General features: G+C 41.2%; 1 protein-coding gene and 1 pseudogene across 1 annotated transcript; both read left to right on the top strand.

Moving 5' to 3' along the window:
• Positions 1-2,778, top strand: LOC139312033 (zinc finger protein 850-like). The gene has a single exon (XM_070936554.1). The coding sequence runs from the start codon at positions 223-225 to the stop codon at positions 2,212-2,214; it is 1,992 nt and encodes a 663-aa protein (XP_070792655.1). The 5' UTR covers positions 1-222; the 3' UTR covers positions 2,215-2,778.
• A 3,183-nt stretch (positions 2,779-5,961) lies between these two features.
• Positions 5,962-13,208, top strand: LOC139312030 (zinc finger protein 850-like; annotated as a pseudogene).
• The last annotated feature ends 289 nt before the right edge of the window (positions 13,209-13,497 follow it).

The following is a 13,497-nucleotide window of genomic DNA, read 5'->3' as shown; positions in this document are numbered from 1 at the left end:
TCAAGGAGGATTATATTTAAATAAATAAAAAAGAAAGGAACAACTTGAAGTCAGAAGAAAAAGATTCAATGTAGAGCCAAAATTGGCAGCCATTAATTAAAGCTTTTAAAGAAGGAAAGAGTGGCTTGAACCAAACAACCAGCAGGCAAGAGATCAGAAATATTTTTCACCACCTCAGGAATCCAAGTATATCAGTATTGGAAAACCCCCACAGACTGCGTAATGTGGGAAAAACACAGATTGCAGTTCACATCTGATTCTGCAGAGCAGGATCTTTGTGGGAAAAGTTTCAATCAAAATTCCCACCTGGTGGAACACCAGATGACACACATAGGAGACAAACCGTACAAATGTCCTCTTTGTGGGAAAAGTTTCAGTCTGAATTCCAACCTGGTGATACACCAGAGGACTCACACAGGAGAAACATCGTATGAGTACTTGGATTGTGGGAAAAGTTTCATTCAGAGTTCCGACCTGGTGAAGCACCAGAGGGCTCACAAAGGAGAAAAACCATATGAGTGCCTGGATTGTGGGAAAAGTTTCCGTTGGAATTCCCAACTGGTGGAACACCACAGGACACATACAGGAGAGAAGCCGTATCAGTGCCTGGATTGTGGTAAATGTTTCAGTCAGAGTTCCTGCCTACTGAAACACCAGAGAACTCACACTGGGGAGAAACTCTTTGAATGTCCTGTTTGTGGGGAAAGTTTCAGTCAAAATTACAGCCTAGTGGAACATCAGACGATACATACAGGGGAGAAACCTTATAAATGTTCTGTTTGTGGGAAATGTTTCAGTCAGAGTTCCTACCTAGTGAAACACCAGAGAACTCATACAGGAGAAAAACCTTATCAGTGCCTGGATTGTGGGAAACGTTTCATTCAGAGTTCCTCCTTAGTGAAACACAAGTGGACTCACACAGGAGAAAAACCGTATGAGTGCCTGGATTGTGGGAAAAGATTCCGTTGGAATTCCAATCTGGTGGAACATCACAGGACACACACAGGAGAGAAACCGTATAAATGTAGTGATTGTGGAAAAGGTTTCAAGCAAAGTTCTAAGCTTGTGATACACCAGAGGACTCACACAGGAGTAAAACCATTTAAATGTCCGGATTGTGGAAAAAGTTTCAGTCAGAATTCCAATCTGATGATACACCAGAGAACTCACACTGGAGAAAAACCGTATCAATGTCTGGATTGTGGGAAAAGTTTCCAGCAGAATTCGAAGCTAATGATACACCAGAGGATTCACACAGGAGAGAAACCATATAAGTGTCCAGATTGTGGGAAAGGATTCAATTGGAATTCCAAATTGGAAGTACACCGGAAGACCCACACTGGAGAAAAACCATATGAGTGCCTGGATTGTGGGAAAAGTTTCCAGCAGAATTCTAAGCTTGTGATACACCAGATGACACACACGGGAGAGACACCGTATGAGTGTCCAGATTGTGGGAAAAGGTTTAGTCATAATTCGGATCTGGTGATACACCAGAGGACTCACACTGGAGAAAAACCATATGAGTGCCCGGATTGTGGGAAAAGTTTCCAGCAGAATTCTAAGCTTGTGATACACCAGAGGGCTCACACTGGAGAGAAACCATATGAGTGTCCAGATTGTGGGAAAGATTTCAGTATCAGGTCCAGCCTTATAAATCATATAAGGGTACACACAGGGGAGAAACCATACGAGTGTCCAGTTTGTGGGAAAGATTTCAATATCAAGTCTACCCTTATAAATCATGTAAGGTTACACACAGGGGAGAAACCATATGAGTGTCCAGATTGTGGGAAAGATTTCAGTATCAGGTCTAGCCTTATCAATCATGTAAGGTTACACACAGGAGAGAAACCATTCAAGTGTCCAGATTGTGGGAAAGATTTCAGTAGTAGGTCTAGCCTCATAAATCATGTAAGGTTACACACAGGAGAGAAACCATTCGAATGTCCAGATTGTGGGAGAGATTTCAGTAGTAAGTCTAGCCTCATAAATCATGTAAAGTTACACACAGGGGAGAAACCATTCAAGTGTCCAGACTGTGGAAAAGGTTTCAGTACTAGGTCTAGCCTTACAAATCACGTAAGGTTGCACACAGGCGAGAAACCATTCAAGTGTCCAGATTGTGGGAAGTGTTTCACACAAAATTCCTCTCTTATGAGACACAAGAAATTCCATATGAAGCAAAATTTGATGCCTGTAGAGGAATCTTGAATTTCATTTCTCTTTGAAAGCCGAGTTGAGAAATTAACCATTTAATTTCTTGCCTTATTCTTTTTAGTCTAAATGCCTTGGTATCAAACATGAAGGAGGAGATCTGAGCTTTCTTACCTGGTAAGACACTAGAGGACTCACAAGGGAGCAAAATTTTATGAATGTCCCGATTGTAGGAAAGTTCACATCACTTTTTAAGGCAAACTGTTCCATTGGTTGATTGTTCTGACTGTCTTAAAGTTCTTATTTGTACTTTGAATCTTTCCTTGATTAGTGTGCACCAGGGTGGATTTAATTTAAATCAAGTCGATTTAAACCACGATTTAAATCAAGTCGATTTAAATCACTAGTAAGGTTGTGCAGCTGTATCTGTCCCGCAGCAGCTCCTCCTCTGATCCGTTGTTGACTCACCGACAATCCCAATATTGTAGAATATACAACCTCATGCTACATAACTAAGCTCCATTTCATGGTGAATAAACTATATTATGAATGTATCTTAAATAGAAAACATTCTTTAGATATATTTTTACTCCAAAACCATTTTATTGAAATAAATTTGATAAAAAGAAAACAATCTGATTTTTATTTTTATTTTTTAAATCAATTTTTATCCAATCTAGGGGCTCCCATTACCGTGTAGACTGTTGCGTTCTGGACCAGTTGAAGTTTCTGGGGGACCCAGGGTAGTAATCCAAACGGAGATGATTAAGGAATGAGTGACCCACTGTACAGTCCAGAAAGGGAGCAATTGGTGCACCAGATGAATCTGCAAAGCCTCTTCCCAGCCATGGCCTCCTCAAGCAGGAGGCATGAATGCAGGAGGACCCCCAGTTTGTGTGAGGTCTAGGAGGGACATAATGACTACCCCTTCTATCTCAAACCCTCCAACAGTCCATGAGAATTGTAAACAATGCCGTTTAGATGATATGACCCGGCCTGAACTCAGACTGAGAAGGGCCCAGTGTATTTTCTCCTGCACAGCCCTTTCTCCAGGTGGCAAAGTCAGAGCTGCAAGTAGAGGGCGAATTGGAGTCCCAGGCTTCCAACCTTTCATTGCCCTCTTCAGCTGCAAATATAAGTTATCTTAATATGCAGCAATGCTTTGAAATGCCCTGCCAGGAAAACCTCTCATGATCTTCTTATGCATTGCAAACTGCAATTGAAGGCATAAAATGACAGGATGCTAAGGGTTCAGAGAGGAGGTGCACTTTCTCTTTTCCCATTTGCAGGTCATTTCTAGCACACACACACACAAAAGGATGCTTTCCTTTGGTTTAGTTGCTGCTTCTGGCAAACGAAGCTTCGGGCTCAGCTCCAGGGACAAGGAGTGCCCTCGAGGGGACTTGAAAGAAAAGGTTTGGGGATGGATCCTCAGGGAGAAAAGCTATCGGTGTGAGAGTCAAATAGGATTTAATGGCACATAAGGAACCACGGAATCAATGAGAACATCTTCAAGCGCCTTAGGGTAGAACAAGCATGTGCTTCCGCCTTAAATCGCTAGATGGCGCGCTACTGGGAAACAAAGCTCAGTACAGCGGGGACCGAGCTTTTCTAGGGAAGGTGAAGAGGCTGAGATTGAAAAGGTTGAAACATTAGAGTAGCGGATTGCTAGAGCGGATGGAGAGAGAGAGAGAGAGAGAGAGAGAGACGAGGAGGTGAAGGGCAGAGGAACTTCCGGCTGACCCACGGGAGGAGGAAGATGGCGTCGGCGGAGCCTCTTGTGCTGCTTGGAGGGTGGAAGAGGCTCCTGGGAGGTGAGTGGAGGGAAGGTCGGAGGAGAAGCCGGGAGCAACTCGGGCCCTTTGGGTTCCTCCACGGAGTATGAAGCAGAGGAAGCAATGAGGGTGAATCCTGTTGGCTGCTGCTGCATATTTTTCCCCTTCCCAAATTTTATTCCTCTGGGGCTCCACGATTTAAAACTGCTGCCTGTGATTTTACCAATGGGAGATTTAAACATAATATTTATTTTTTATATATATTTATTTCATATTTCTTAAGCATCAGCTTTCACGTACCTGTTAATTTCTTCTGATTTTATTGGCATGTGGTTTTCCTGGAAAGCGAGGAGCTTCATGGGCAAAACGGAGGCTTTAGATCTTGAGTAGGAGTTGGGCTCCATTTCATCTATTAGTCTCCCCTCCCCCACTTTTTTTAAACCTAAGATCAAACAATTTGAGTGAAATGACATTTTGCAGAGATTGTCTACATGCATTCATAGGTGTGTATTTCTGTGCTCATATGCCGGCATACATGAGTGTATTTACCCAAACCAAAAATTTAAGTGTAATATTATACCATACATCTGCTTGAGGAGGGAGCTCCCACCCACAAGATTAGTTAAAATGAGTGGAAACCTCTCACCAGTGTGTTGGAAATGCAAGGCAATGCCAGGGATTTTTTATCATATATGGTGGGAGTGCCCAAAGCTAGAGATTTTGGCACCAGATAAAACAATGGCTGGAAGAGATGTTATCTCAAAATATAGAGTAAAAGCCAGAACTTTTTCTTTTGGGTATTATAAAGGATGAATATAACAAGGGAACAATATATTTTAATGTTACATTTTTTAACGGCAGCAAGATTGGCCTTCGCGCAGTACTGGAAAAATAATGAGAACCCCCCAGAAGAAGGGTATTAAATAAGATACTGACTTGTGCTGAAATGGACAGGTTGACTCTAGAACTCAAAGATAAATGTGATATGTAATTTTATGAAATCTAGAATAAAATGTATTATTGGTTGGAGAGGATGAGGAATGTCGGGACAAAGGATTATTGATGAAAGTTTAAAATTTTTCATGTTGGTACTCTGTCACAAATGGGAATGGTATCGGTATTGTAATTTTCACAGACGCAAGAATCTATGTGTTTGAATTGTGATCGATTGTATATATTAATATAGCGTAAATGAACTGTATTTGTTGTAAGGTAAAACTTGATGGAAATGTTCAAGCCAGAAAAGTAACACCATGTCCAATGTTTTTAATTGTATTATAAATAAAAAACTTTTTAAAAAAACACTCTATTCTGATTGATTGATTGAAAAGAGAATTTTATGATGGTGTCGATATTTGAACTTGGATCTTTTTAGGTTTCTGTATGCCAAATCAATCATAATATTAGAGGTCAAAGTAGAATTTTAGTGTTTGTTATTTCATGCTAATATATGGGGTGGGTTTGGATTTTGTTTTGTTTTTTGCTGCTTTCACATGTCCTGCAGCTATTTTTAAACAATAATGAGACTAACCCATTTATATTAATCTTATAGAGAGAGAGGATGCCAGGAAGAGCATTCTGGACAACAGAGAATGAGAAGTAGCATTAAAGTGCAAAATAAGCCATCATTCAAAATATTTACCAATTCCTCTGGAAAGTTTAAAAACTCTTCTTCCACAGCAGATGAGAGACGAAGGAAAGAATAACAAGAACAAAGTTTTGAGCTGGAAAAAATAGAGCATACGGAACTGAAAAAAAAACATTCAATGAGAAATCAAGGAGGATAATATTTAAATAAAGAAAAAGTGAGGAACAACATGAAGTCAATAGGAAGAAAAAGGTTCCATGTATAGCCAAAATTGGCAGCCATTAATTAAAGCTTTTGAAGAAGGAAAGAGTGGCTTGAACCAAACAACCACCAGGCAAGAGATCAGAAATAATTTTATTTCTGTGTTGGGGAAATCCCGCAGACTTCCTAATGTTGGAAAAACACAAATTGCAGGTCGCGTCTGATCCTGCACAACAGGATCCATCCAGTGAAAAGCCATACAAATGTTTGGAGTGTGGCAAAAGCTTTTCTCGGAAAAGCTTCCTCATGATTCATAGAAGAACCCATACTGGGGAGAAGCTCTACCAGTGCTCCCAATGTGGCAAAAGATTTAGCATTCATTCCAATCTGGTGACACACCAGAGGACTCACACTGGGGAGAAACGATTTGAATGTCCTGTTTGTGGGCAAAGTTTCAGTCTGAAGTGCAACCTGGTGGAACACCAAACGACACACACGGGAGAGAAACCGTATAAATGTCCTTTTTGTGGGAAAAGTTTCAGTTTGAATTCTAACCTGGTGAAACACCAGAGAATTCACACAGGAGAAAAACCATATCAGTGCCTGGATTGTGGGAAACGTTTCAGTCAGAATTCCTGCCTAGTGAAACACCAGAGGAATCACACAGGAGAAAAACCGTATGAGTGCCTGGATTGTGGGAAAAGATTCCGTTGGAATTCCAATCTGGTGGTACACCACAGGACACACACAGGAGAGAAACCGTATCAATGTAGTGAGTGTGGAAAAGGTTTCAAGCAGAGTTCTAAGCTTGTGATACACCAGAGAACTCACACAGTAGGAAAACCATTTCAGTGTCCAGACTGTGGGAAAAGTTTCAGTCAAAATTCCCACCTGGTGCAACACCAGACAACACACACAGGAGAGAAACCGTATAAATGTCCTGTTTGTGGAAAAAGTTTCATTCGGAATTCCCATCTGGTGATACACCAGAGAACTCACACAGGAGAAAAACCATATCAGTGCCTGGATTGTGGGAAACGTTTCAGTCGGAATTCCTGCCTGGTGAAACACAAGACGATTCACACTGGGGAGAAACTCTTTGAATGTCCTGTTTGTGGGAAAAGTTTCAGTCAAAATTACAACCTGGTGGAACACCAGAAGACACACACAGGAGAGAAACCATATAAATGCCCTGTTTGTGGGAAAAGTTTCATTCGGAATTCCTGCCTGCTGATACACCAGAGAACTCACACAGGAGAAAAACCATATCAGTGCTTGGATTGTGGGAAACGTTTCAGTCAGAGTTCCAACGTAGTGAAACACCAGAGGACTCACACAGGAGAAAAACCGTATAAGTGCTTAGATTGTGGGAAAAGTTTCGGGCAGAATTCCCAGCTGGTGGAACACCAAAGGACACACACAGGAGAGAAACCATATAAATGTAGTGAGTGTGGAAAAGGTTTCAAGCAGAGTTCTACACTTGTGGTACACCAGAGAACTCACACAGGAGTAAAACCATTTCAATGTCCCGTTTGTGGGAAAAGTTTCAGTCAAAATTCCCACCTGGTTGAACACCAAACTACACATACAGGAGAGAAACCGTATAAATGTTCTGTTTGTGGGAAAAGTTTCAGTCAGAATTCCCACCTGGTGAAACATCAGAGGACTCACACAGGTGAGAAACCATATGAGTGTCTGGATTGTGGGAAAACTTTCCAGCAGAATTCCAAGCTGGAGATACACCAGAGGACTCACACAGGAGAGAAACCTTATTAATGTCCTGATTGTGGGAAAGATTTTAATTATAGCTCTAGCCTTATTACGCATGTAAGGTTACACACAGGGGAGTAATCATTCAAATGCCCAGATTGCAGACAGTTTTCATACAAAGTTCACACAACTTTTTAAGGCAAGCTGTTCCATTGGTTGATTGTTCTGTCTTTCTTCAAGTTCTCCTTATTTCTAGTTTGAATCTTTCCTTGATTAGTATGTACCCATAGTTTCTTCTCTGGCCTTCGGGTGCTTTGGAAAATTGTTTTCCTCACCCCCTCCCTTTGTGACAGCCTCTCAAATATTGGAAGACTGCTATCATGTCACACCTGGTTCTTGTCTTTGCAAGACTAGACATGCCCAATTCTTTTAACCGTTCTTCCTACATTTTAGCCTATGAGTCTTTGATCTCGGCTTCCTTTCTTCTACCTTTTTCTTTTCTTTCTCTTATCTCATCTGAGCTTCCTTTGATCAGTAGGACCCTTTCACAGAGTCAAGGGGAACTGCCATTGCTAGGCCAGAGAAAACGAATTTGGAGCTCTATTAGGTATGTTTGCTGCCTTGACTTATTTATACATATAATACAGTGGGATATAAACATGTATGTATGTATGTATGTACCACAATAGTATAGGGTCTCCTGCTTGAGCAGTGGGGTTGGACTCCAAGATGCCTTCCAACTGTGTTATTCTGTTCTTTTCTGTATTTTTGCTTAACATGAAAATGTATATGGCAGCCCAAGTAATGGTGACTCTGCATGGTTTACAGCAATAAAACCTTAATGCAAAACCCAATGAGCACCATATATTTCCAAATGCAAAATCTCCACATTTAACATATACTGTATTTTTGGGAGTATAAGACACACTTTAGTTTTTGGGGAAGAAAATAAGAAAAGAGCTGATTAGTGGGTGGATCGGCCTCCCGGAATACCCCCAGAGCTGTTCCCAGAGATGAATTTTAGCAATTTGGTTGTGAGCTCTGTGCCTTGCTTTTTTTTCTGCCTTTGAAACTTCTGAAACTCTGTTTCAGAAAAAACTTTTTTTCCTGCCTCTGAAAGCCTCTGAAACAGAGCTTCAGAAGAAAAGGCTTTTTTTCTGAAGCTCTGTTTGGAGGCTTTTTTTCTGAAGCTTCTTTCAGAGGCTTTTATTCTGAAGGACTATCTGTACTCCGTTCAATGTCCTTTCTTTGGTATTGGTATATAGATTGACCTCTTCTGATCTGTTGCTTATTGTATCATTCTCCAGATTTGTTAGCATCGTTTGGTTAGAACCTGTACTGATTCTTCTTTTGTTGCTTGCCATATTATTTTAGATAAAAGCCTTCAGACGCTTTTTCTGAAGCTTTGTTTCTGAGGCTTTTTTTCTGAAGCTTCTTTCAGAGGCTCTGAAATCTCCATTTGCGAGGCTGGGTGGGGCTACATTCGGAGTATAAGACGCATCCAGATTTTTGCCCTCTTTTTTGGGGAAAAAAGCTGCGTCTTATAGTCCGAAAAATACAGAACTTGCCCTGCAAACGTGCACACTTCTATCAAGGTTGATGGCATTTCGATCATCTGGGAATTCCAAAAAGGTGATTCTTGCTTTTGTTCAAGTTAGAAGTTAACCGGGCCTCCTGTCCTTACTACTTACATTCATGCTTGGTGCTATTTCCTCTCCAAACTGGTAATTTTTTCATTGAAAGAAGTTAAATTAGAGAACCGCAGGATTAGCGACAAATAAATTTGATAATTAAATGTGTAGAGTGCCTCAAGCAACTTGCACGAGGACAGCCAAAGTGTGGCCATTTTGGGGATTCATCTTTTTTTTCTCTGATTGATTTAAAGTATGTATGTAGCCAACCATGTTATAACAAACCCTGGCCGGTTCCCAATCAATAATTAACTTTAAAACTGTATAAAAACCAAATACGTATAAACAAAAACTAGACACCAAATCAAGCTTCTGATATGCAAACATCGGAAGGTGTGGGAGCTTCATCACTTGAGACTTTCAAGAAAAGAATGGACTGCCATCTGTCAGAAAGGAGGTTGGACTATATGACCTATATGGTCCCTTCCAACTCTTATTAATCTGTTTCAGTACTGAAAAAAAAATTAACTTCTGTACCACTTTATATAAAGGTTTGGGATTGGAGCCTCAGGGAGATGAGCTTGATGGGAGTCAAATAGGACTTGATGGCATTTAAAGAAGCACGGAATCAATGAGAGCATCTTCAAACGCCTTAAGGTAGAACGAGCATGTTTTTCCGCCTTGTGTCGCTAGATGGCGCGCTACAGGGAAACAACACTCGGTACCGCGGCCACTCATTTCTTCTAGCGAAGAGGGAGAGGCTGAGATTGAACGGGTAGAAACATTAGAGTACTGGGTTGCTAGAGCAGATGTAGAGAGAGACGAGGAGGCGAAGGGCAGAGGAACTTCCGGCTGACCCACGGGAGGATAATGGCGTCGGCGGAGCTTCCTGTGCTGCTTGGAGGGTGGAAGAGGCTCCTGGGAGGTGAGTGGAGGGAAGGTCGGAGGAGAAACCGGGAGCAACTCGGCCCCTTTGGGTTCCTCCACGGAGTATGAAGCAGAGGAAGCAACGAGGGTTATATATATAATATTAAATATATATAATATTTTCTTAAACACCAGCTTTCACGTACCTGTTGATTTCGTCTGATTTTATTGGCATGTGGTTTTCCTGGAAAGCGAGGAGCTTCATGGGCAAAACGGAGACTTTAGATCTTTAATAGGAGTTGGGCTCCATTTCATCTATTAGTCTCCCCTCTCCCCCCCGTTTTTTTTTTAACCTAAGATTTTAACAATTTGAGCGAATGGACATTTTGCATAGATTGTCTACATAGGTGTGTATTTCTGTGCTCATATCCCTGCATACATGAGTGTATTTACCCAAACCAAAAATTTAACTGTAATATTGTACATATATCTCCTTGAGGAGGGGACTAGAAGACCTCCAAGGTCCCTTTCAACTCTATTCTGATTGAGTGATTCATTGAAAAATAGAATTTTATGATGGCATCGATATTTGAACTTGGATCTTCTTAGGTTTCTGTATGCCAAATCAATCGTAATTAATATTAGAGGTTAAAAACAGAATTTTATTGTTTTTTCATGCTAATATATGGGATGGGTTTGTTTGTTTGTTTGGTTTTTTTTTTTCTGCTTTCACATGTGCTGCAGCTATTTTTAAACAATAATGAAACTAACCCATTTATATTAATCTTACAGAGGGAGAGGATTCCAAGAAGAGCATTCTGGACAACAGAGAATGAGAAGCAGCATTAAAGTGCAGAATAAGCCATCATTCAAAATATTTTCCAATCCCTCTGGAAAGTTTGAAAACTCTTCTTCCTCAGCAGATGAGAGACGGGGGAAAGAATAAGAAGAACAACGTTTTGAGCTGGAAAAAATAGAGCACACGGAACTGAAAAAAAAAGATTAAATTAGAAATCAAGGAGGATTATATTTAAATAAAAAGTGAACAACTTGAAGTCAGTAGAAAGAAAAAGGTTCAATGTAAAGCCAAAATTGGCAGCCATTAATTAAAGCTTTTGAGGAAGGAAAGAGTGACTTGAACCAAACAACCAGCAGGCAAGAGATCAGAAATATTTTTCACTGCCTCAGGAATCCAAGCATATCAGTGTTGGAAAAACCCCGCAGACTGCATAATGTGGGAAAAACCCAGATTGCAGATCACATCTGATTCTGCACAACAGGATCTTTGTGGGAAAAGTTTCAGTCAAAATTCCCACCTGATGAAACACCAGATGACACACATAGGAGACAAACCGTACAAATGTCCTGTTTGTGGGAAAGGTTTCAGTCTGAATTCCGACCTAGTGAAACACCAGAGGACTCACACAGGAGAAAAACCTTATCAGTGCCTGACTTGTGGGAAAAGTTTCCGTTGGAATTCACACCTGGTAGAACACCACAGGACACACACAGAAGAGAAGCCGTATAAATGTAATGAATGTGGAAAAGATTTCAAGCAGAGTTCTAAGCTTGTGATACACCAGAGGACTCACACTGGAGAAAAACCATATGAGTGTCCAGATTGTGGGAAAGGTTTCAACTGGAATTCCGAGTTGGAAGTACACCAGAGGACTCATACTGGGGAAAAACCATATGAGTGTCCAGATTGTGGGAAAGGTTTCAATTGGATTTCTTGGTTGGAAGTGCACCAGAGGACTCACACTGGAGAAAAACCATATGAGTGTTTGGAGTGTGGGAAAAGGTTTAGTCATAATTCGAACCTGGTGATACACTGGAGGACACATACTGGAGAAAGACCATATGAGTGCCCTGATTGTGGGAAAAGTTTCCAGCAGAATTCTAAGCTTGTGATACACCAGAGGACTCACACAGGAGAGAAACCATATAAGTGTCCAGATTGTGGGAAAGGTTTCAGTTGCAATTCTGACCTGGTGGTACACCAGAAGATTCACACAGGAGAAAAACCGTATGAGTGTTTGGAGTGTGGGAAAAGTTTCATTCAAAATTCCCACCTTTTGGAACACCGCAAGACTCACACAGGAGAAAAACCATATAAGTGTCCAATTTGTGGGAAAGGTTTCTATCGGAATTCTCACATGATAGTACACCAGAGGTCTCATACAGGAGAGAAACCATTTGAGTGTCTATTTTGTGGGAAAGGTTTCATTCAGAATTCCTATCTGGTTAAACACCAGAGAATTCACACAGGAGAAAAACCATATGAGTGTCCTGAATGTGAGAAAAAGTTCAGTCGGAATTCTGACTTGGTGATACACTGGCGGACTCATACAGGGGAGAAACCGTATGAGTGTCCAGATTGTGGGAAAGCTTTCAGTGTCAGGTCTAGCCTTATAAATCATGTAAGGTTACACACAGGGGAGAAACCATTCAAGTGTCCAGATTGTGGGAAGTGTTTCACACAAAATTCCTCTCTCATCGCACACAAGAAATTCCATATGAAGCAAAATTTGATGTGTGTAGAGGAATCTTGAATTTGGTTTCTCTTCTCTCTTTGGAAGCCCAGTTGATAAATTAACCATTTAATTTCTTGCTTTATTCTTTTTAGTCAAACATGTCTTAGTATCAAACATGAGGGAGGAGATCTGAGTTACCTTTCTCTGGAGTTGTGTGGGTGTTCCTTTTCACAGCATTGAGGGGAATTGCCATGCTGGGGCACAGAAAAGGCTCTTAGATCTTATTAGGTACATTTGCCATCTTGAGTTATTTCTACACATAATAAAGGCAGGATTTAGATATGTATGCATGTATGTATTAAGAAATTGTGTATGGCTGTTGTGGCCCGCCTGAGGTCTACGGAGCTGGCAGCAGAGTCAGACAGTGAGGAAGTTGGGGAGGAACATGGGCCAGTCCTGGGGGCTGGGGAAAGCTTAGGTGAGGACTCTGCGTAGGAGGAAGAGAGGGAGCTAAGACAGCAGTGAGTCAGAAGAAGAGTTAGAGCCTGTTCCTAGTGTGCACATGCGCAGAGCTGCTAGGGAGAAGAACTAAAAACATTGGAAAAGTGGAAAGTTCTGTTCGTGACTCTAAGGGGCTCTGTGCCACATTTTGCCTTTCCTGCGGTTGGAAATTAGTTATCTGGCAGCTTTCCAATTGAGATCAGGCGTGTTGATAGATATGCCTCTGAAAGACTGTTTGCAAAGCCGTGCTGATTGTGAATGAACGTAATTCACAGTCGTGTAAATAAAAGGGGTTTTACCGGGACTAAGACTCTGCTTCTTGCTGTTTAAGGAAGCCTAGGTCAGAACAATGGCAGCCCAACCCAATGTAACTCCAGATGACTTTCAGCAATAAAACCTTAGTACAGAAACCAATAAACCACATATATAGCAAATAACAAAATACAAAGCCTCCACATTTGGCATACTCCCACACCATTCCATTCCCCACCATCCAGTCAAAGCTGAAGGAGCTGCTTGAATGAGAAGCGAAACGTCTCCAAAGAAGAAACAGTCCAGTTGCCTCTTGAAAAAGCACTTTGGAACAACCATGA

Source organism: Pituophis catenifer, unplaced genomic scaffold (genome assembly GCF_029215685.1).
Source record: "Pituophis catenifer annectens isolate HBS135680 unplaced genomic scaffold, rPitCat1.0.hap2 SCAF_2, whole genome shotgun sequence".
In the NCBI taxonomy this organism is placed as follows: Eukaryota; Metazoa; Chordata; class Lepidosauria; order Squamata; family Colubridae; genus Pituophis; species Pituophis catenifer.
This window is presented reverse-complemented; position numbering and strand designations above follow the sequence as displayed.